The sequence below is a fragment of the Hippopotamus amphibius genome, chromosome 4 (genome assembly GCF_030028045.1).
Source record: "Hippopotamus amphibius kiboko isolate mHipAmp2 chromosome 4, mHipAmp2.hap2, whole genome shotgun sequence".
Lineage (NCBI taxonomy): Eukaryota > Metazoa > Chordata > Mammalia > Artiodactyla > Hippopotamidae > Hippopotamus > Hippopotamus amphibius.
Window position 1 is genome coordinate 130541696 of NC_080189.1, and position 24976 is coordinate 130566671.

Here is a 24976-nt window from a genome sequence, read left to right on the forward strand (position 1 = left end):
GGGCCTGGAACAAGGCAGGAGGCCTCCTTGCCAATTTCCTCTCCTTAGTGTAACTGAGGCAACTTCTGTCACTACTCACTCATCCAGCTGGATAACAGTGCGTGAATACAAGAAAAATGAGGGATACGGAAAGTATCCGACTTTATCACACATCTGAATTTTTCTAGTAAAAGCTGCTTGAGATTCTTAGTATTTCAACCACTGTAAAGCTAAAACTCATCTTGCATAATGCATTCGCATGGTGGTCTGGAAGGAGCATTTTGCCCACATGCCATTATTTCTTTTTCTAACCATGTTCCAGGATGAAACTAAAAAAGAATATTTTTACTCAACCAGCTTGATGACCAGTATCTCTCTTGTTGCCCTGTCTTGTTAATTACACTTGTGAAAACGAAGAAGCTAGTCTCAGAAAACTTAAAATAATACAGTTTCAAGATTTTAAGTATTTCAAAACAAAAACTTTTATTGACAAAACTTACATTCCTTAGGAATCATCTAGAATTTAGTACCAAAATAAATTTCCTAGTTGCAAGACACATTCTATTAAAAGATCGCCACTCACGCAGTTTCTATTGAGAATGCACAAGAACAGATTAAAAATGCTCCTAATCTCACACAAACAGTCTGAAACACACACGTCATCTTTGCTTACAGCCAAAAAAATTAAACGAGAGAAGAATTAAAACCAAAAAATCCATGTCTCATATATGGGAACCTAAGGCCCAATCTCTTCCTCTAACACAATCAGTTCTTCCAGGATTCATTCTTCCCTATTTCAAACCCTCAAGACCTTAAAAATATAGAAAAGCTTACCTTTCAACCACTTAAAACCTTAGGTGGGAAAATACTCCAACATAAAGAAACTCAATGAGAAAGTATGTCTTGTTTTTTTATTTCCCTTTTTCTCTTTTGCTAGGTCTTTGTCAATAAGCCCCCTTTCCCACGTCATGTTGGATTCGGCAGGAAAACTGGATGGTTATAGATTCTTCCAAGGATACAGGAAAGCCTGATGCTATCTGAGAGGTGTTACAAGCAATGCAGGGTTTCACCATGCTTGAGCCAAGAAGAGGAAGCGTGGATGTGGTCAGTGAGAAACCTTCTCTCGAGCTCTCACTTAGAGAGTGCCCTTCCAAGACTCAGGGCACGTTTTTGAGAGGGGATGTCCCCTTGAAGGTTTTGCGTGTACCTGGTTGGAGAGAGACCGATCAGAAGGGATAATTCCACTTAATCTCGACAAACAAATGGAAAGGGGACGTACAATAGAGAAAACCAATTACACAGCTACGCGCTTTGTGGTTTCTTCCCTCTTAACGTCATGGACTCTCTAGGTTAATTTTTTTTTTTTTTTTTGGCAGCGCTACACGGCATGTGGATCTTAGTTCCCCAACCAGAGATCGAACCCGCGCCCCCTGCAGTGGAAGTGTGTAGTCTTAACCACTGGAACTGTCAGGGAAGTCCCTTTTTTATTTACTTATTTTTTTTCTATAGGTTCAATTTTTTAAACACCCTATTCAACAGTGAATACATGTACAAAATGGAACGTTTAATGGGTACCAAAGGGTGAAAACCGAAAACAATGTGCACCCCCCCCTCCAACCTCAAGCTTCCAGCACCCCCACTCCCCACCCCGACTCGGGATAACCACCCGCATGGGTTTACTCTGTCTTCCTCAGCAACATCCCAGACATTCACAAGCACCATCACACACTCCAAATGCCCCGGGAAACACTCCCTTGATGGACAAAGAAAAGGCACAGACCCTCGGATTCACAGAGAGGAAGGTCTCCCGTTCAAAACATGATTCCTTTACTTGTGAAGTCAGAGAACTGTTTCATGTCCAACAAGTGTGCGCCAAAGAGATCAAGCCAAACAACGAAAGACTACGGTGAAGACAGAATCTTGCCTTCGTATCATACGCCGAGGACGCATCTTAATGTCTCCGGGCTTGTTTACCTTGTGACGGCAGAAATCGACAATGACAGTTTGGTTTCTTGTGGACGCCAGAATGGTGTTTTCTCTCAGAAATCAGGGCAACCTGTCAGAGGCTCCCCTGCCTGAGACAACGGGTCATTCATGTAGGACACCGAGGGTGCCACCTGCACGGCTCAGAAATGAGGGAGGCTTCAGTACTGCTTCCCCAAAGATTAGTCTTTCAAGGGAGAGAAAACATGCACTTTTATACCCTCCCCCAATATATAGGCCATATCCACAGAAATAAATATTGAATTATAAAATGCTGAATAGCACATATGAGCTTAGCACCATATCTGTCACGTGGTAGTCAGTGCTTGCAATTATTATTATTATTGTTATTATTATTATTATTATATTACTACTACTACTACCACTACTGTTAAAATTGCTGCTAAGGTAAAAGACTCAGAAGGAAGATGGTAAAAGGGATTTAGAGTTAATGGGCAGTAGGGAAACACTTGGAAAAAGGGTCTCTAAGAAAGCAATATTAACATGATACATGAAGAATAACTGGGCATTCAGCAGGTAAATGTGAGGATGGAACATTCCAGGCAGAGAAAACAGCACTTATGGAGAGCTGAGGTAGGAAGCCGGCTGTATCTTTAATGGGAAGTAACTCAGCCTCGTTCCGGGTTCACTCCCAGTGGATCTCCACCAGGGCTCTCGGGTGTCAGCTCAGCTCTGATCTGGGTCACAGCCATGACCTTCCTGTCCCAGAGGATAGCGAGATGCTGGGACACTCAGGACAGGGCTAGGGTGGGAGGAAAACTCCCCTCCAAGCAGCTCATCTCACACGATGGAGACCCAAGTCTTTTATCATATCATCACGATCATGATATCTTCACAGACACTGCCAGGAACACAGCAGACGCAGCCCGTGTCTCACGTTTGCCAGGAGCTGCACACAGAGCCCACCCTCAGGAAAGGCAATTTGTCCGCTGCTACTTCCACATATGCCGTTTCACAGAGTTCACGTTCAGCCATCTTGTCCCAAAGGAAGGGAATGAGGCTGGATAAGTCTTAACTTTGGATGACAGCTGTAATGAAATTCCGAAGAAAATGTAGGTACTGTTTTAAAAGAAAGGCTATAAGCTTAACATTGTTACGTGATGTTTCCTACCTTCTCTACCTGGAGTGTTCTCAGTCTTACAGTTAGATCAGACACAATATTCTACTGGAGAAAAACAAAGAGAAAAGGTTTTACCTAAGAAGATAACTGGGTCTTTGCATGAATTACGAGAAGCTCGCAGATATTTGGCTGTAAATATAACACACAACCGGCAAAAAGCACAGTCTTAAACGATCCTTTACATGTCACTTTCTCTACCCTATTAAGATGCTCGTTGTTTCTTTGATTTATCTGATAATAAATTTTTGATGACTGGTAAGTCTCATAAAATTGCTCTGGTGCTGACTACACTGATTAATAAGTCTGAAGAATCGAAAGTGTCAGGAATTCATGTGTATGAATAAGTTACTGCCAAACATATATTAGGAATTCCATAAAATATAGAATAAAAAGGTTGATCTGGTAAATTTATCTTGTATCTATTTTCCTGTAACGATTTATATTCAGGGTCATCATCTTCCATGGCCTTTTAAAAAAATGAATAAAGGAAATCCATGTAGAGGGCAAATTCAAGAATTAAACTAAATTAAAAAAATAATGAATTGATACAGATTATAAAACATGGTTTCCAGAAAAATAGAGAATTCGGGATTAGAAATCATGGCTGAGACGACGCTTAGAGGTGACCTAGTTTGAACCTCTTGCTTTTAAAGTGGGGAAGCTGAGAGTGGGTGTGATGAGGTCATTTGCCATTGACAGAACTGGGGCTGGGAGCCACCTCTACGACCGGCACTCTAGGAACAGACTTTATTTTCCCTCTGTTTCCTCGCAGGCTCCAGTAGAGTCCATCACTGAGTCTCTATGCCTTGGTGCCTCCTGTGAAAACATGCTCTCCATCTCTGATGTCTGTCTCCGCGCTGGGGAAGCAAACCAGCTTTAGTTACTTAGGAAGAGTATTCAGTGCCCTGTTCTTGGTGGTCTCTATCTTGCCCAGTAAGACTCCAGAGATCTTCTGAGCCAAGCCTGGAAAATGGAATAAAAGTCTAAGGGCTCCGGGTGTGGTTACTGGAACCCCAAGATGGAATAGGAAATTCCTGACTCCACACCTTACAGCAGGGGTCCCCAATCCCCGGGGCCAAGGACCAGTACTGTGGTCCCTGGCCTGTTAGGAACCAGGCCACACAGCAGGAGGTGCGCAACAGGCTGGCGAGCCAAGCTTCACCTGTATTTACAACCTCTCCCCACTGCCCGCATTGACCCCTGAGCTCCGCCTCCTTTCAGCATTAGGGTGAGTTGTACAATTATTTCGTCACATATTATAAAGTAGTAATAACAGAAATAAAGTGCACAATAAATGTTATGCACTTGAATCATCCCCAAACCATCCCCCCCCCCTCCCCAAGTCCATGGAGAAACTGTCTTCCACGAAACCAGTCCCTGGTGCCAAAAAGGCTGAGGACCGCTGCCTTACAGGGCAAAACATGGATAGCTACTATGCAGGACCACAAAGTCAGAAAGAGAAGATTCCACGCCTGCCGGGGGTCCCGTTGCAAGAGGCCACCAGGAGGCACAAAGGCCCCCCATGCTGCATTTTCCAGCCGTAAGACTCTTGTGAAAGGAACAAGGCGAGGTGCAATGGTGGGTGCTCTATGGAACTCTTTCTTCAATTCTCTAGTCGAATACTACACAGCAGGAGATTTCATAAGGTGCCTTTCGCTCCCAGGGTATCTTCAAATTCTAACCAGCTTTTGTGTTAACACAGTCCGTTCTTAAAAGATGATTAGAAGTAAAAATGCTGACCCCTCAGCCAAAAAAAAGAGCCTAACCTTTGTGTCCCTAAAATAAAACAATGGTGACTCTGCACGTTTTGAAGGAACCTTAACGTCTGACGGGCAAATGCATAAGAAAGGCATGGTGGAGAGCCAGGGGGAGGGGTGGATTAGATCTTCCTGAGTCATTTAAATACATTTACTAATAAACAGAATATACCTACCCACGAGGCTGCAGGGGCTATGGGAGAAGAGAGGAAAGACGGAGTGATGGAACAAATTGATAGAGAACTGAATGCATCTGAGTAACAACCTTGCTAGGGGCTGAACTGTGTCCCCCCAAAAAATTCACGTTGAAGTTCTAACCCCTACTAACCCGAATGGTTGAAGAGGCCAGGGTCTTAACGGGGTAATCAAATTAAAGTGAGGTTATTCAGGGTGGATCCTAATCCAGCATGGCTGGTGTCCTTATAGAATGGGGAAACTTGGACACAGAAACAGACACACCCAGGGAAGATGATGTAAAGACACAGGGAGAATACGGCCATCTGTAACCCATGGAGACCGGCCTGGAACAGATGCTTCCTCGACAGCCCTCAGGAAAAACCAGCTTGGCTCACACCTTGATCTTGGGCTTCTAGAACTGCTGGATGATAAATTTCTGTGCGGTGGCTCACACAGTCAAAATTAGACAAAATTAGGTATGAGCAGGAGGGAAAAAAAAAAGGTAGGGTGTTTATTCAGTAACCTTAAGTAAAATAACCAAAACTTCAATAAAAGTTATTTATTCTCTAAATAAGCACCCTCTAACTGGATGGAGGGGGAAAAAGTATGTACATTTTGGAAGTGATAAAACTGTATAAGTCAGAAAGAGAAGGACAAATATTGTATGCTAACTCACATATACGGAATCTAAAAATGGTACTGATGAACTCAGTGACAAGAACAAGGACGCAGATACAGAGAATGGACTGGAGAACTCGAGGTATGGGAGGTGGCGGGGGGTGAAGGGGAAACTGAGAAGAAGCGAGAGAGTAGCACAGACATATATATACTACCAAGTGTAAAATAGTCAGTGGGAAGTTGTTGTATAACAAAGGAAGTTCAACTCGAGGATGGAAGATGCCTTAGAGGACTGGGGCAGGGAGGGTGGGGGGGGACTCGAGGGGGGGGCGTCAAGGAAGGGAGGGAATACGAGGATATGTGTATAAAAACAGTTGATTGAACCTGGTGTACCCCCAAAAAAATAAAAAAATAAAAAAATAATTAAAATTAAAAAAAAAACAAACAAAAAAAACTGTATAGGTTCCAAATACGACTATTTAGAAATTAACTATTAGAATAGAAATCAGTATTTTCTTGACCACAAACTTTTTACATCATGAATCTGAAAAAATACAAATGAAATGATATATAAACACAATAGAAAAAAATCTAGATAATTATTTCCTTACTGTCGATAATAAATTCAGCATCACTAAATGCCAGTGGACATAGAACTCACATTTATGCTTTCTATCTGATAAAGTGGTCGAAAACTCCTTTCACAAGATTATGCATTCTAAGCCAAACTATCTGACATTATAGCAGAACCCTTAATTGCCCAAAATGACAAAAAACAAAACTTCCAACAATGCCTGACCAGAATAAGAGACCAGAGCTCAATAAAAAGCCAGCATGTAATAAAACAAGATATTACCGTGTAGAGAATAGAAATCACAGACAGTTTTGTTTGATTATAAAGTGCCACTTATTCATATATCTCTCAAATAAAAACAGCAAAGGCAGGCAATAACTCATCTTAGCTGGACAGAATACATCAAGCATGGAACTTGAAGACTGCTGGGAGTTAATGAAGGTTATCAACATGTAGGGCGGACCATGTCTCTGCGTCGGTCGATATTCCATAGTTCGATGTGATTATTTCAAGTGAGCATCATCTAAAAACGGAACTCAAAATAGCTCTTTCGGAAGAGGAAGTAACCTGACACATTTCCTTTCTGGAGTGTAGATGGAGTCTAGACTATGTTTATTTTCCTTCTGTCAAGAGGGACCAATTATCTATATTCTATTTACCTTAAATTGATACTGTAATACATCACGCTGTACATTACAGCTGCACGAGACAGGCTGAATGCACGCTTGAGAGTCAACATACGAGGAAGGACGATAAACGGTGGAGAGGAGAGACAGACACAATTGTTCTGCTCTTTAAAATGACATGTGAAAGCCTCTCGTATAGTGCGAGGTGCAGAGTAAACATCACTCTTCTCCCTTTAATGCAGCAGCTGTGTTTTTTCCCATTTGCTCATCTAAATTTATTTGCAACTCTTTACTGATAACTGCCCTAGTCATGGAATAAAATGCAGAAAGACTGACAAGAGCTCCAGCTCATTGGTCAAACCTGATTCCACAGAGCTCGCCCGGCACAGGGTGGCTGAGGTGTGACCACGCTGGAGGACCAGAGGATGAACATGCATACCTGAGGGAGCCTTCCCCAGCCCTGCGTTTGCATCTAAGGCACATCAGAGTGAAGACATTCCCAGAATACATGTAAGATGGGGTTTCCTAGAGGCCTTCGGGAATCCCAGCTTGGCCTCCTAAAGCTGGTTTTTCAAACCCTGGCAAGAGTTTACCTTTGACCTGTATAGGTTTAGCGGAGAGAGGTTCCAGGTACACTGGAAATGTCAAATGGGAAGCACCGTCCACTTAAAAACCTGAACTGGTTTGCATGAGGTATCTACTTATAGGAAAGTAAAGCTTCAAAAGGCCATTTATTAAAAACCCATTCTGGGACTTCCTAGGTGGCGCAGTGGGTAAGAATCCGTCTGCCGATGCAGGGGACACGGGTTCGATCCCTGATCCGGGAAGATCCCACATGCCTCGCAGCAACTAAGCCCGTGTGCCACAACTATTGAGCCTGTGTGCTGCAACTACTGAATCCCGCATGCCTACAGCCTGTGCTCTGCAACAAGAGAAGCCACGGCAATGAGGAGTCCACGCACCACAACAAAGAGTAGCCCTGGCTTGCCACAACTAGCAAAAGCCCGTGTGCAGCAACAAAGACTCAACATAGCCAAAAAATAAATTTAAAAAAAGGCATGTAAAAACTTTATGTATCAAAGAAATGGTGAACATGCACTAAGAAAATGGGAAAATACTAACGACCTCCGAAGTACATCTGAATAGCAGTGCTAAACAAGTTAAAAAGCAGAGAAGAAAAACTCCTTTTAGTTGTAAATTACATTAAGCAATCTATCAAAAAGTTTGGGAGAGAGAGAACTGTTATGCACTCTTCCTCAAATAGTCTGTTTTCCTCTTGTTCCCTTGAGAGGGGAGGGATCCATTTATGAGGGCAATTAACAGCTCATGGCCATACAAAGAAAACAGGTGAGGGACCAAGTCAAGGAGCAACGCTGATATTATGTCCTGTCCTGACTTACATCTATTCAGTGGAATTAACATTTGTCAACTCCCTAGGCTGGTAACATACTACCTGGAGAAAAAGGAAGGCGATGTGATCTTTATCATTTAAAGTGAACATGAAATGAGGGGTGTGACACAAAACTACCGAAATACAACATATTTCATGGGTTTTCCTTTTCTCGTTGATATTTCTTGGCTAGGTTTGTTAAATGCAGCACATTTGCATGCAAATAGGTCCAGAGATGTCAAAAGTTTGAGTCATATTTTGTATTATGGAGGAAATGTGAGAATACATTTATTAACTTAAAGAAAGAACTTCAATATACAGATGTAGCATCTATAAAGGAAATATAAATTACCAGGAGCACAATACACAGTCTACTTTTAAAAAGAAAGACAACCTTCATGTCGAAAGTGTTAGGAGAAATCGGTTCTTCTTTTTTGAGTCTACTACAGAGAAATACTGTGTTTCTCTGGCTTGGTGGAGCTATTTTCAGATACAGTAATGAAAGAGAAAAGTCTTTGTCGTCTTGCACACCTATTGTCACTATGTAAAAAATTCACTAACTGCTAGCAAGGTCCTGGCAGAGTAAACCTCTCCTCCAGCCTTCTGTGATATTTATAAAACCATCTGCTTGTTCCCATTTATACTTCACCAGAAAAAAATAATAAGGTTTAGAGAGTTCTGTTAGGCAGGATTTCCTTCTGCAAAGAGCTGTCTTAAATAAATGGGATCACTTATTAAGTTGGAAATTCTTTAGCCTCTTGGTAGACCAGAAATATCTGTTATTTAAGGATCTTCTGAGTCAGCAACCATTAGGGGATATAATAGTTGTTTAATAAAGCCCACGTATGCCCATTCCGGCCTCTCATAGGTTTGCCCACGGTGCAGAAAACAAGAAAACATCACTTCGTTTTAATTCTGTAAGTAAAACAGCTTAAGAAACAATACGCAGCAGAATCAAAGTACTTACTCCTCCTTACAAACTAAACAGGATGATTTATTTTGCTAGATTTCCAGGCAAAAGAAATTGCCAGCCTTTTCCATATCAGTGCCCACCACTCACTGGAGCACTGTTTTGTTAAAATGTTTCCATTAAGTAACATTAATAACAGTAGGAATGTTTTCACTTAAGACTAAAAAAATGAACAGAAAAGCATGCACATGTGGCACCTGGAGAGGAAAGTCACAAGACAGGAAAAATGACAGGGAAGCACTTTTTGAGTTATGCCAGCCTGGAGATGAGGCTTTAGGACTGCCATGCTTTACAAATTGCAGACTTCATGAGGATGCCTGTTTTCCAAATGTCGCTTTCAACAGACACATTTTCAGCTTCACATTTGTCAAACCTCTTCTTTTGTTAAGAGTTAACGTGTCAGTTTTTAAAATGGCTTGTGGTTTCTATCCACCTTCCTTGATGGAAATGTGAAAAGTGTGAGTTACTCCCTTTCACAAAGAATCTTGTCAAGGATCCTGACTCCAATCTGACTTCTCCTCCCAGGGACAAAAAAAAAAAAAAAAAAAAAAATCTGCCTTCTGGAAATTTAACAAGCGGTGACTATCCTATCATAATTCTGCTTCACAGAAACAGAACTTACTCGACAACAGCACGAAAACACAAACGCGCTTGTAGGGTCTGATCCTCAACATGCAGACGGAGAGAATTATTTTAACAGAGGGAACAAGTGACAATGAGCGGGCAATGCAATGACACCAGCCAATATGTTCCCTTTGCTGAAAGTACGATAAATGAACAAAGAGCAGCCTCTCCATCTGAGACACGATGAGGACGTGATGAATGCCCCCAATGTACTCAAAAAGAACAATCTCCTGAAGAATCACCCCTCAGCATCCTCCCAGCCACACCTGCCCACATTCCCTCCTGCTTCATCCTCATCAACTTAAATCCTTGCCAAGTGTTTTAATTCTTCCTAAACACTGACTTCCCTGTTTTGTTTCAAACATCCACATCTCCTCTTGGAGTCCCTTAGAGTCTGGAAATCAGATAATCCATCTTCCCTGCCTGTCGCTGCTCGAGACTCGGAAGGCCTCTCAGGATGTGCTTAGAACGGGAAGGTCACCTTGAACATCAACCATGGACATGAAGGGAAATGAAATGCGCTGGTGAGTTCTTAATGCTCTCATTTCGGTAATGGGTCGATTGGTTAGAAAGAAAAAAAAAAGAGGAAGGAGATTCACTGGTATTTTAAGTGCCAGAATAAAAAACGAAAATATGCTTTTATGACAGGCTAAAGATCAATATAAAAAAAGATTTTTAATTGCAAGGGGTGTATATGACATAAAAAGAGACAAGGAAGTGAAGATTAGAAACTACAGATTTCAGAATAAAGGATCTAAGGCTAAGGTATCGAATGAGACATTTGCTTTGTTTTAAAAAATACGGGTATAACGAATAGACTGCCTCCTTGCAAGTCGTCACACAATACAGCTTTACAAAAGTAGCCAAATATCTGCTAATTAGATTTTTTTTTTTCAGAGAGTTGAGAAGGATACTAAAAGTCCTCTAATTATGAAGTGGCTGCTTTAAAAAAATGAAAGAATTAAGTGGAATTCTAGTTACATGAGGATATACCAACATATATCTATTCCTGTAAAAGAGGACTTTAAAAAAAATCAGTGAACATAGTGGTGGCATTTTTGTACAACTACCTTTTTAAAAAGACCAAGAGCCTGAGGCAGTGTCTTACTTAGTTCAGAGTCCATGTTTCTGGCTGGTAAGTTTGATCAAGAACTGAAGGTAACTACTTCACTGGGAGAACAGAAAGCTGGGATACAGGAAGTGGTTAATATTCTTCTCTTTCCCAAGGAGGAGAGAAGGGGAGAACTCTAAGGGAATTCACTTTCAAGGAGGTCCCTGCCCCCAGGAGTTTAATGTCAAGTGCATTCTCCCAGCAGAGGCTCACACAGACTCCTCTAAAGGCAGTGAAGAGAGTACTGGTTGGTACCCCAGAAAGGGGATGATGGCTCTCCCATGCTTATTTAAGCTTTTTAATGTTGATTTAACTGGACAAAAGATAATGTAATTGTCCACGAGGAAATCAAACACATAAAAAATAAGCTAGTAGGCAAACTGCATAGATTACTCTGATCCTCAAATATAAGATGCCAATAAAACAGACAAGAATATATACATCAAATACATCACTGATTAAAATGTGTCACAGATTCCCTTTCGAATAACGTACCAACAAACTCAATCAACGCAACACACCTCTCATTCACCCTGAATTCTAACGATGTTCAAATAAACAAAAATAGTTTGTAACAGCATATAATGGTGACTAACTGCCTAATGACTCAAAGGTAATACAAAATCCATACATTCACAATATAATCTTTTAAAATGAAATCAAAATTAGAAGCACTTTCATATGCAATGTATTCTACTTCTCTGTAAATTCTAAATGAGTGTATGGTAAATCAAAAAATTGTTAACCAGAAAAAACAACAGTTTTTCCCCCAATTCTGGATTAACAGGAGCTTATTTATTTTTCTGTAGTTATCATATACAACGGTTTTCTAAAAGTATATCCTACAAACCAAGGTCTACATAACCTCCCATTTACTAACAAAGAATTAGAGCCTTATCTAAAGCCAATGCTAGAAACGATTAACAACTTAAGAAAAACCAAATGAACAATAAACTGCTAATTTGCAATTATATTTTCACACATTTTCATAATTAACTAAATGAATTTTCAAGCCTGAGCTCTGTTCATTCTTCGAAAAACACTAGGTATCTGTAATAATTGCACCTATCTATGTGGTTCAGGAGACAATAACACACCCTAAACATCTCTCACTTTACTCTTAGGGTAAGTCTTACGACATGATAAACATTAAGGTATCCAAAAAAATGTTAAGGTATCATCTTCAAAGAAATCTAAACCATGTTTTAAGCTGCATTCATATATGAGGATATGCCATCAGTTTGGCAATTTTAGTCTATTTCCCTTGAATACCACTCTTCTCTCACAGCTCATCTTCTCTGTGATTCCGTCAGATGGAAAGAGACCATAAGGAGCCCCAGATGTGTAACCAGGAGCATGGTATACGGGGAGTTGTACTACCAGAGCCACAGCTGGCCATCCACGGGCAAGGACTCTGCCCTGTCAGTTAAATCTGACCCGCTGTCCCAACACAGATTTGGAGAGAGCTGTGTTGAGTTTGGGGTGGGGAGGGGGGGGATATTTCTGATACCGAGAAAAGGGAGACTCCAAACTGAATGTAACCTTTAATGATCCCCTAGGTCCTCTCTAAGAGTTGGGATGTTAAATTCTCAAACATTGGTACCAGACACAAAAACAGATTAAATCTGGCTACGAACTGTTTCAAGCCTTTTGCATTTGCTTCAAACTAGAGGTGACACGATTTCAGCATTAGGGGGTCACTGAAACATGGAGAGAAATGATCACTTCAGTTTGGGGGTGGGATGAGGGGAAAATGACGGAAGATAATAGTAACAACAGAGCAGGTGGAAGTGGTAAGATTACTTCCTGCCTGGACACACTGAGGAAGAAAGAGGTGGGATTAGTTAGGCTTTAAGGCTGGGTCCCTGCAGGTGAGCTTGACCAGAGGGGAGGACTTGAAATTTTGATGCTGTGACTTAAGCTAGCTGATTCCTCCTCCTCATCTTCTGCCTTGTCTTTTCTCTTAGTGAGATTATTATCTCACTAGAGTAAAAGCTTCTAAAGAATAGAATGATGCTTTCTTAGTATTCGCTACTGATTTTATAAATAAACTGCTTAATAATTTTGTTCATAACGTTTGTTATTCTTTGCATTCAAAGAAGAAAAAGTATGTTCTGATCTTCACGTGTCTGGTGAATCTCCTTAGTGCCATGCGTATTCAGCCAATTTAATAACTTAAAAATTTTCTAAACAAAATCGGCATCAATTCCCTTTGAAAATGTCAAAAGTAATCTATAACAGAGACAATTACTACATGCGGTTATTAACAAAAAATTTTAAAATGCTCTGCGCTCCACGCCACCAATGACAAGATCACACGATAGTTTTTTAAAAATGGCATAATTACGAATACTATAAAACCAGTCTATTTCAGAAAACCAGACTATTTCATAGTCTACTTACTATTTGTACGTCTCAGAGCGGATATATTCAAAAACATGGGACACACCAAGCTGGAACTGGTCAGCAATGGGGGTTACCCAAGGGTTGTTCTCTGCTTTGAATATCTGCTTCTGACCAGTTAAATCCAAGTTTCCTAAAAAGAAGGAGGGGGGAAAAAAGGTGAAGGTCATCCAATCAAACAGAAATCGAATCTTAAGAAGTAATTCCTGCCCAGTAACCACAGCACGACCTTAAGGATCTTTTGAGTCATTTGATTTGTTTTTAAAAATGTGTAGCCCAAGTCATCATTAGTATACAACGTATGTCAGTGACTGTACACTGGCCCAAGAAATTAAGAAGGAGGGAAGGAAGGAAGGGAGGGAGAGAGGGAAGGAGGAGAGGAAAAAGCTAAGAAGGAAGTAAACTGGGAACGCATTCTTGGAAATGAAGCAAGAATTTTCATTTTTCCAGGTATTTGCTACGGAGACAAAAATGGCCCTCCAAGACTGAAAGACTCATTAATATCAGAACCTCCCCCAAAGTCCATCTTGACAGTATGTATCACCACTTGTCCAATCTGATCTAAACTCGATCCAGTCAACACCACTTTTCATCAAAGTAGAACATGAGTGAAGAAAGCATAAGAACACTGCCCAAGTAAAATTATCATCGCCTCATTCGGGTACCATAAGCACATCTCAGAATCAGCACTAAGTGAATCTCATTAACATGGTAGAAATGCACACGAGTACAGCCCTTACCAGTTTACAAATTATCTGTAAAAAGCATTTCCTCTTTTGATTCTCCAGCAATCCCTAAGGTCAGGAATTGACATCACTTTATAGGCAAACAAATGGAAACTTGGGGAAATTAAGTGATGTGTCCAAGATCAGAAAATGTCAGAGTGGGGATTTGAATCTAAGGCTTCTGACTCCAAACCGCTGATTCTTTCTACAATGTTTGGTGAAACAATCAAGTTACGTGTCCATCTAGCTCAACCAAGGATGAGCTGATGAAGGTAGCCAGCATCTGGGTACCACTTGCTGATGGATGGATCCCTCGACTCTCTGTTTTCCTGTTTGGTTTATTTAAAACTGGAAAAGGCAGTGTGAGAAAGAGCCTCCTAGAACATGCTTGCCTTTGAGAGACACAGGGACAGAGACGATACGCGCAGAGTTGTACATGATTTATTTTAAGCCCTGGGCCATGGACCGGCACCGGCCTGTCACCTTTTAGGAACCGGGCCACACAGCAGGAGGTGAGCAAGTGAAGCTTCACCTGCTGTTCCCCATCACTGGCATTACCACCTGAACCATTCCCCACCCCCCGCTCCAGTCTGTGGAAAAACTGCCTTTCCAGAAACTGGTCTCTGCTGCTAAAAAGGTTGGGGACCACTGATTTACTTGGCAGACTCACCAAAACCCTTTTCCTAAAAGTCCTGCTGAGTAAGTCCCATTTTCAGACCCCTGGCCTACCGTTCAAGATTTTTTGCACAAAGACACCCAGCAAAGATACCCAGTTGTTCTTCCCAGGACACAACCAAAGTACCATATCTGTCCCATTCTGAGGCTTTAAAGCCAATTTTGTCATACCTGATAACTTCAGGATAAGGAAAACGTATTCTAGGATGCGCGCATTGCACAAAGCACACCGCTTCCTAGCTGACCGCAGCTTCAGAAATGAAAAGAAATGAAAACATTTACTAGGGAGACGATGTAGTATTTCTTTTAAAACAAAAGAATTGATACTTTGGATTTGTCTTCTTTTTGTTATACTGGCAGACCTTGTTTTATCATGCTTTATTTTATCGTGCTTTTCAGATACTGCATTTTTTATAAAGGTTTGTGTCCAGCAAGTCTATGGGTGCCATTTTTCCAAAATTATTTGCTTACTTTGTGCCTCTGTGTCATGTTTTGGTAATTCTTGCACCATTTCAAGGCTTTTCATTATTATTCTATATGTTATGGTGATCTGTGATCAGTAATCTTTGATGTTACTATTACAAGTCACTGAAGTCTCAGATGCTAGCCAGCATTTTTTAGCAATAAGGAATGGCTTATTAGGTATGTACATTTTTTTAGACGTAATGCTATTGCTCACTTAACAGATGACAGTATAGCATACACATAATTTTTATATGCACTGGAAAGCCAACAAACTCATGTGACCTGCTTTATTGCAATATCTGCTTTATTGCAGTGGTCTGAAATCAATAAGAGGTGTGCTTCTATGAACCTGAAACTACTCAGAATAAAAGAGAAAGAAGAGACCAACATAGAAGTGATTACCATTTCATGGAATGCTTTTAAAGACAATGGATACCTTTACATATTAAGAGCGAGCAATCCATCACGATCTTTCCAAAGTTACTTAGAACCTGCTGGTGTTAAGCACAAAAATAAGCAGATACATTTCTCTCCAAGATTATCAATATTGGCAACTTCCTCATCTTAATGGTTAAACATCATTAGTCAGATATTAAATCACTCGGAAATGAATGGGCTTTATTCGCTAAACCATGAGTCAGAAAACTGCCGGGGGTAAATGGAAATCCAAACGTTGCACATACTGGGTTTAACGGACTGTCATTTATATACTTTGTTTTCATCATGACTTGGAGAGGGGAGGGGGTTTTCAGCTTCCCAAGGATCAAACTGATATACTTCTTTTTCTCCAATTTCCACGTTTCCTAAAAATAACTACAATAGAAATTTCTGGAAAAAGTCTTCCGTTTCGAAACACGTCCGTATTCCCGAAGTGTTGTGTTTTAAATGCACAGTGTGTTTTGTTGCCTGCTGTTGTTAGGAAGCACAGTCATGGAAGGAAGGACCAACCCACCAGGTGACAGTGACAGTGGGGCAGCAATTCGCTAAAAGGCTGGGGGCGGAGGTGCTGGAGGTAAGAGCATCTCTCCTAAAACACTCACCTAACAGACAACCTACGCTTACACAGTATCATCTTCCAGCCTCCGAGCCCTGCCCACTGACATCAGCGTGGAATCAACTATGAAAACACATAATACATGAGACCTTTGGGAGAAACATGTTTTCCAAAATGGGTAAGAAAAAAAAAGCCCTGAAAAGCATAAAGTACACAAAGAAGTGAACCAATTCCTAAGCAAAGTGGCTTTCCCTGATAGAGGTGGTTCTGCTCTAAGTATCTTTCCTCCTCACCACCCCCCCCCCCCAAATTAGTTATTCTAATGAAAAATCTGCTCTGAATTTCCAATGGGTAGAGTTGTATCTGTTGAATGAGCTCCTAGGACTCCATGTCATTCACGCATCACCATGAATTTACTCAACTGGATTCTTTTCCTTTTAATCTCTGGTTCAGATAGGGAATCACAGGCATATGATTTTTATTTTATTTTTTGTAACTCAGGGGAAGAAGGGTGGGAAGAAGAGGGGAGGTGGCTATGTTTGGAGCACAGAGGGCTTCTCAGCACGCTGTATCTTGGGGGTTCTGGGTCAATGTGAGAACAACGTGGACCAGGGAAAGGGTCTAGGAAGGACCTCACAGATGAGCCTCAGCTACTCCAGATTTGCCCGGGGACGGTGAGAGGAAGACGACTCTCTCTTCTTTCCCAGGCTACATCACCAGCTCCCTTCCACCCAAGGTTTGCCCAGTAACCCAAAAGTACAGATATTATGAACAGGTTCTGCAGGAAGAAGAGTCTGCATGCTCCTACCAACAACCTACAAACCCACTTTGGAAAGCACACGGCCTCTAGTTCGCTTAGTAACCGCCTCTGACTAAGCCGGCAGTCTTTTTAGCGATAATCCTCAGAAAATAACGTAGTAAACTTTGACACTCCCTGGTAGCCACACGTGGAAGACAGACCTGGGGGAATGATGTCAAGAAAGGTCAGCTCTGTTCCCTGGGCCCCCTCGTCTGAAGCCTCTAACCCCCCGGAGACCTGTCAATCCCTAGCAATGTCTCTATTTAAGCGCTGTCCGTGGAGACAGCAGAGGCAGAAGGGAATGCTAATAACAGCTGCTAACTGGAGCGCGCAGGAAACGCAGCACAGGAGCTGGGCGCGCTCCCTTCGGGGCAAAGGAGTCTTCGACTGACGTCTGACAGTTGGGTTACACAGGAAGGACCAGAGGCTCTTCACGAGCATTTTTCATTTCTATCACTTCAAACTCATCTCTACATCCCGGCGGGGGTGGGGTGCGGGGGGAGGGTGGGCGCAGGGGAGGGAGGAGGGATGGGAGGCTACCCTCCCCCACTCCCACTTATGTATTATCAAACAATCCTAAGTCAGGTTTAATAGCAAACAAATTTCAGATTCACGGGTGCTTTACAGAATACCAGAACTGGGAAGCCTAACAGAAAAGAATGATGGGCTGGGGGGAGGGGGACCGGGGGGAGCACCACAGTAGCTTTGTGGTCGATGCTATGCTTTTTATTTTTTAACAAAGAACCATGAAACCCACGCTTAATGTCCAGAGCACACCTTAAAGCAGGCACCTATTAAAGAGCTGGAAACCGCACGAGTCAAACCCAGCACCAACTCTTCAGAGCTATAAGCGGGCTCGGTGGGACAGGATGTGCCGCTTTTGTTTTCTGAGTTCATGTCACCGGTGGAGGACACGGTACCTGCTTCTGTGCAGCTGAGATCCTCCCAGCCGGCTCTGTGTCTCTGGCTTTCTCACCTCACTCTGAAGGAGGCAATTTCAGAAGAGGGTTAAGATAATGAGAGTAAAGCTCGACCATTATCCCGTGTGAAAAGCTGTCACCCGCCTCCTATAGGCCCAGCAACAAGTTACTCTGGCCTCAGCCGAGCTCATCCGTCAGCTGTCCGGGGCGGGTTCCCTTCGCAGTAATAACATGCAGGAAGCATCTCTCCCCTGTCAGTCAGGCTGCAGGAGCCCTAAGTTGCCGCACGCTTGGCTGGCTCTAGTTAGGAACTCTCGCCCATCTCCTTGATTAGAAGCCTGAGCAGGCGCTCTGGTGCTGTTCTAACAAGGATCAGGCGGCAGGATTAAGCACTGTGACAAACAGGATCTAATAAGCTAGAAAGTGGTGCATCCGTGGACACGCTGGCTGACTCCCAGATACAGATTCCCTCCGCACGCTCTCCAGTGGGGAGGCCGGGGCCACGCGGGGAGCCAGCCCACAATGTGATTAGCGGTGACCCTCTGGCCGGCGCTGCCCTGAAGATCATCTGTCACTCAGAAGCTCCTTCTGCAATTGCAAATTGGATGTCCCATTTTATTACCTGCAAAAGGACCATGTATGCTTCTTTCCAGAGCCTCAATTACAGCCACTTGGCCATGCAACGGTTATTTTGTAAAGGCTGCATTGTGTTAAAAACAGTCATTCTCCTCGCTGGTTATACATGTGATTGGATGCAACAGGCAATGTGGCCTCATCAATCACCAGGCTTGTTTTCACGTACGGAAATTGGTTGTTTTCATAATCGTACTGTTAAGAATGCTTCCCGAGTACTCAAACCCCGAAACACGGCCAATAACATCATTTATCGTACATTAAGCAATCGAGGCGATCTGGACAAATTTCTTCATGTCATCAAAACATCATTCCCTCCCTCCCTGATTCCAAAACACCACAGAACGTTTTTTAAATTAATGCACCCTAAAAGCCAGGCTCTCTCACTCAGGAAAATCTAAGGCCATCGTCTAACAAGGTAAAACTAGCAAACCACGGCTGATTGGGTAGTATGTCATCACTATACCGCATTTGCCCAAACCCAGGTAATTGATTCGCTGTTGATGGGGTCTAGATGGGACATGATGACAGCTGAAAGATCACCTCTGCTCTGCAGGGAATCCATACACAGAAACTAACCACAAACGACTCCAATGCAAAATGAAAGCGACGTTTAGGGCTGCTCCAGATATAAAGAGATATCCTGCACGTAAATCTCTTAAGATTCTTATTACGATGTAAGAGGCTACTAATTATAGAAGTGCATGATTATAGATGACAGCTGGAGATGGAAGGTTTCTACCTTTCTCACATCTTCAGCAACATACTTCACTAAATGGAAAATGATCCCAGGGCTTATAAAATGATGCTCACATTGTAATAATAAATGTTTGCTGTAATAAAACACTGGAAACAACCAGAATGTTCGCCAACAGGTGAGAAGCGGAGTAACGTATGCTACAGCCACCCAATGAAACGTTAGCCGGTTATTAAAATGAATGACAGAGATTTGTGTGTTTTGACCTGGAAAGAGGTCTACACGCTAATTTTTAAAAATTCAGGGTATACTAAGCTGGCTGTGATTTCATTTTTGAGAAAAGTACAGGAGAAAGAAATCCCATATTATGTGTCTGAGGAAGTGTTTCAGCGAAAAAGAGAAGGATACATATCAAATTGTTAACATTGGTTTCCTCCAAGAGGGGAAATTAAGGTGGGAAAGGGACTTGAACCAGCAGGATAAAGGGTAAACTATTAATTTTCTTTTTCGAGAATTCCACGTGATTACAAGTATGGATTATTTTTAGAATTAAATAAGGTGCATGGAAGGGAAATCAACAGAAAACAGTTCAAAATACATGATGGGCACTAATTAGTACAAAGGGATCACTCTTTATTTTAAACGGCATCATCCTACTGCAGGGAAGAGCGCACTTCATAGATGATGGTCTGCTCAGCCCTGACGGCATGGAGATGCAGGGTCTGAGGCTGCTTCTTTTTCTGTGCATCATCGATGCAATCACAGTAAGCCAGGGTGGCTCATGACAGCTCTCAAATTTATTCTGCGGGGAATTCGAGGCCACGCTGTCATTCTGGCAATTGTCTGCTTAGCCTTCTGGCAACACATTTTTAAAACAGGCATTTTGTTCACTTAATACATACAAAGCGCTGCTGCTGTGTGAAACATACTAAAACTGTTACTCTTCTGATCTAGTTGAGGGAAGAGGACAATTTAAATAATAAAAAGTTTTTTTTTTGAAAAAGCCAAACACCCTACCACATGGCCCCAACAAAAGTGGCATCTGATTTATATGCATGTCGGTATGAACGAGTCCAAGGAGCCCTTCTAACCAATGAAGAAAAATATCATTTCACAGTTTCCCCCTGGGGCCCTTCTTGGCCATTTGATATCTGCGTCGCAGGGTAAGATGGACTAGAAAGGTCTGTCGGTCACTTGTAAATACGATGACCCAGCAACAGGGCAGTGGGCAGCCCCAGTGCACACCGCCGCCGCTGCTTCACGCTGCACGTCCCTTTCCACGCCGGTACCATGATTTCTATCCATGTCGTAAACCTGGAATCTGTGTAGGATGTCCCCATCATTCTTCTGAATGCGGGAGGTAATCTTACTTTGGCTTGCCAGATTTCCACTTTATTGTTTATGTAACATCAGGAAGTACAGACAAAAGCCCAGTGGATCCGGCCAGAAGACCTGACTCCGGGTCCCAAGTACCATTCACCGGCTTTGTGACCAAATGACCTTGGGGTAAATCCTCGTGTTTTCTGAGCTTCATCCGCCAAGTGGGGATAATAGTACCGGTTGATAGGACTGTGGACAGGAGCCCAAAAGTGGGCAAAATGGTTCTCGACCCTGGAAAGCACTACATAAATATACAATACTCTTTTCATGATTATGTGAAGTGATATCTGCTAAGGAGAGAAAAATGTGTATTGGAAAACAATTTGCCTAAAAGAGGTTCACTCAGGGAATTCATAGCCTCCTGAAATGGAATGCAAAAGAAATCTACATCTGCATGGTGGCACTCTCCTGGGGAAAGGGCCCCCAAGTTCATAAGCTTCTCACAGGTCTGTGATCAAAAGCAGGGCCACGATGAAAGATTTAGGAATGCTGATTTCATTTCCTAGAAGACTGACGATTTCTAAAGGGCGGCAGTCTGCGGCATCCCACGGGGCTCGGTTCCCAGAGTGCCCTGCATCACCCAGCGTCCTCCAAGGCCTCATCCTCCTTCCATTCAAGTTCCCCAGCTCCAGCACAACTTTCTGATGGCCAGGGAAGTTGGAAATGTCAGCACCGAGGGAGCCCCAGTTATCCTGGAGACCCCAAGGAGACATCCCTAAATCATACAACACAAACTAAAATACATGGATGTTGAAAGAATAAGTTCCAGCAATCACAACTTCTTATAGGATCAGTGAAGATACCACACCCTTTGGTGATCCGTTTCAAGTACAGATGCGTGAGAATTCCCTAAGGAAATTGTAAACAAACAGGTATCCTCCAAGCTCGTAGTGTTAGGTCTCATTTTATGAAGAGCAACATGATGTGAGTGGAGGAAAGAACTGATCTCAAAAGAAGTCAGCACATATGTGGAATCTAGGAAAATGGTACAGATAAACTTATGTGCAAAGCAGAAATAGAGACACAGATGTAGAAAAGAAACTTATGGATACCAAGGGGGGAAGGGAGGGTAAGATGAATTGGGAGACTGGGATTGACATATACACACTACTGTGTATAAAATAGATAACTAATGAGAACCTGCTGTATAGCACAGGGAACTCTACTCAATGGGAAGGAAATCTAAAAAAGAAGGGATATATGTATACGTATAACTGATTCACTTTGCTGTACAGCAGAAAATAACACAACATTGTAAAGCAACTATACTCCAATAAAAATTAATTAAAAACATTAAAAGAACTCAGCACATTTGGGTTCAACTCTTAGGTTTCTCATTAACTAGTTACATACCCTTGAACAAGTCAGTTCAGCACTCTTGACCTTGGCTTCCTGATCTGTGAAAGAATGGCAGCAGGACTGATAAGTTCTAAGATCCCTTCCCAATGTAAAACTCAAATTTTTAAAAACAATTCTTCAAGATCCAGAAAATATTTGTATTTATATGAAATGATGGATGTTAACATACTGTGGTCATCATTTATAATATATGTAAGTCAAATCATTATGCTGTACACCTTATACAGTGCTGTATGTCAATTGTATCTCAATAAAATTAGAACAAAAGAAAAAAAATAAAGGTATCACAAACCAGCTTTCACCACAGCTACTTAAATCGAACGTGTACAGGATGTCCTCCTTAATGATAGAACATTATTTCCGCTAATTTAGCACTTACTTAACATTCGATCTCAGGTTCCTTTCACAGTTCCCCCTCTAGCAAGATTTAACATGAATAGCGTTTCTTAATTGTCTTGTGATACTACAGACAAAAAAACAAGTTGCTGTTCTCAGCCCTAGGTACCCGAGATCACCATGACACCCACGTTCCCCAGGATGCTTGCTCCACAGCACATGTGAGAAGAGTTCCAACATCCTTTCAACAGCGTGAGGTGAAGGGCAGGCATACCGGAAGAGTAAAACTTTGAAATCGACCTTAACACCTAAGAGACAAGTTCAAAGACAGTGCCTACCATTTATGTTTCTGAGTACAAAAGTGTCGGCCAATACAAAGACTAGGAGATTTCAAGTGATATCTTACTGACTTACAGTTCATAAAACATTCTCCTATCAAACTTGGCTTGATTAGTCTTATATTCAAAAGGACTAACGCCTAGAGTTAGTTTGGGGAATGCACACTTTGCCTACACTGTTAAGAATACAAACTAGCACCTGTTTTCTGAAAGGTGATTTGACAATATACATTAAGAGCTATAAAAACGTTCACACTGTTTGACCCAGCAATTCCACCCTTGTGATATATTTATGCTAAGGATGCAACCACAGATCTTCACAGTGATTTACAAATACAAATTTTCACTGATGCTGCTTGTGTTCCTCCAGAACATCTGGAAACAACTCAAATGGCTAAGGGGTTGCTTAATAAATTATGAGACACCCTTAGGATGGTATAGTATGTAGTCATATGGTCAAAACTGTTTTCAAATAAAATTTCATGACGTGGGGTAACGGTCAATATTGACGGTTGACATGTAGGCTATAAAACCCACAGTACAATACGATCATATGTTTAAAAAAAAAGTATATACACAGATGTGTAGGAAAAAGACTAGAAGAACATACACACATATGTACAGACACATATAAATAAGAAAAGACTAGAAGGAAATATAATTTTAACAGTGGTTATTTCTGAAAAGTAGGATCACTAAAGTCACTCTTTACTGTCTTTCCCAGATATTCCAAAGCAGTGATTCTCAAACCTGAATGGGCATCAAAACCGCCTGGAGGCCTTTGGGAAAATCTTCAGAGTTTTTGATTTAGGAGGACCTGGATGAGACCCGACGCTGACATTTCTAACAAGCTCTTAGGGGATGATGATGTCTGGCCCAGGGACCACACTTAGAAAGAAAAGTCCCTGTTTATTTGTAACAATAAAAAAAAATTTAAGCAATCAAATGTTTTTGGGATTGCCATATATACATTACTAATAAGAAAAAAATATCAAATTGTACACTTTAAATACATGCAGTTTATTGTATGTAAAAAATAATAATAAAATAAAATTTAAGAATCAGTAAATAAAAGTTTAAATAAAGCAGCCCTAGGACTTCCCTGGTGGTCCAATGGTTGAGACTTGGCACTCCCAATGCAGGGGGCCCAGATTCAATCCCTGGTCAGGGAACTAAGATCCCACATGCCGCAACAACAACAACAACAAAACCCCAAACACACAAAAATAAATAATAAAGCAGCCCCAAAATACTAAATCTACTTAAGAGTACTGAAAAAGAAATCTGAATTTTCAGATACTATTATCAGTTCTATAAAGGATATTAAAAAAAGTCCATGCAGTAGAGAATGACAGCCATCATTATCACCTTCATCATCATAACTGTTACAGCTATTAATTGCTGAGCATGTATTATGCACCAGGTGTTGCTTCAGGAGCTTTACGTATATTATTCCAAGGAGTCACAACAACTGTGCATGATAAAGTATCACTATTATCTCATTTTAAAAAGAAGAAACAAGGACTTCCCTGGTGGCGCAGTGGTTAAAAATCCACCTGCCAATACAGGGGACACGGGTTCCATCCCCGCCCCAGGAAGATACCACATGCCGCGGAGCAACTAAGCCCGTGTGCTACCACTATTGAGTCCATGTGCCACAACTACTGAAGCCCAAGCACCTAGAGCCCATGCTCCGCAACAAGAGAAGCTACCACAATGAGAAGCCCACGCACCACAATGAGGAGTAGCCCCTGCTCGCCGCAACTAGAGAAAGCCCATGTGCAGCAACAGACTCAACACAGCCAATAAATAAATTAATTAATTAATTAAAAAAAAAAAGGAAGAAGCTACAACTAACATTCAGGGAGGTTGAGCCCCATGTTCAAGGTTGCATGAGTGTAAATGGCAGAACTGGGAGTCAAAGGCCAGGTTATCTGACTCTTTCAAAGCCCTTAGTCTTCCCAGTACAAGAGACTTAAAAGATTTTCCTCTTCCTGCAAAAATACCAAGGTATTGTTGGAAGAGCCAACAACTGGACATGGTTTAAAGAACCCTGGGGAGGCATAAACAGAAATGCATCCCTCACCTCTCTCACAGGGCCCCGAATCCTATCATCAGAACCATGATCTAGAACCACTGCAGTTACCTCGAGGAATTTTCTTTCTAAATTAAAATGCCCTGGCGGAGTATACATGAGGCTGATATGCTTTCGTTAATATGACAGAGTGAATCTTTTTAACAGGCTGCACGAATATAGAGCGTGCACCCCCCCCATTCAAGAGTCAAAAGACAAACAAAGGTA

At 41.8% G+C, this 24976-nt stretch overlaps 1 protein-coding gene across 2 annotated transcripts in view; it reads right to left on the bottom strand.

The window, feature by feature from the left end:
- Positions 1-24976, bottom strand: part of RSU1 (Ras suppressor protein 1) — a 194002-nt gene that overhangs the window by 83435 nt on the left and 85591 nt on the right. For both annotated transcript variants that reach the window (XM_057733187.1, XM_057733188.1), the window contains one exon: positions 13354-13486. In XM_057733187.1, the coding sequence (XP_057589170.1) occupies positions 13354-13486 (133 nt within the window). The remainder of the gene's footprint in view (positions 1-13353; positions 13487-24976) is intronic.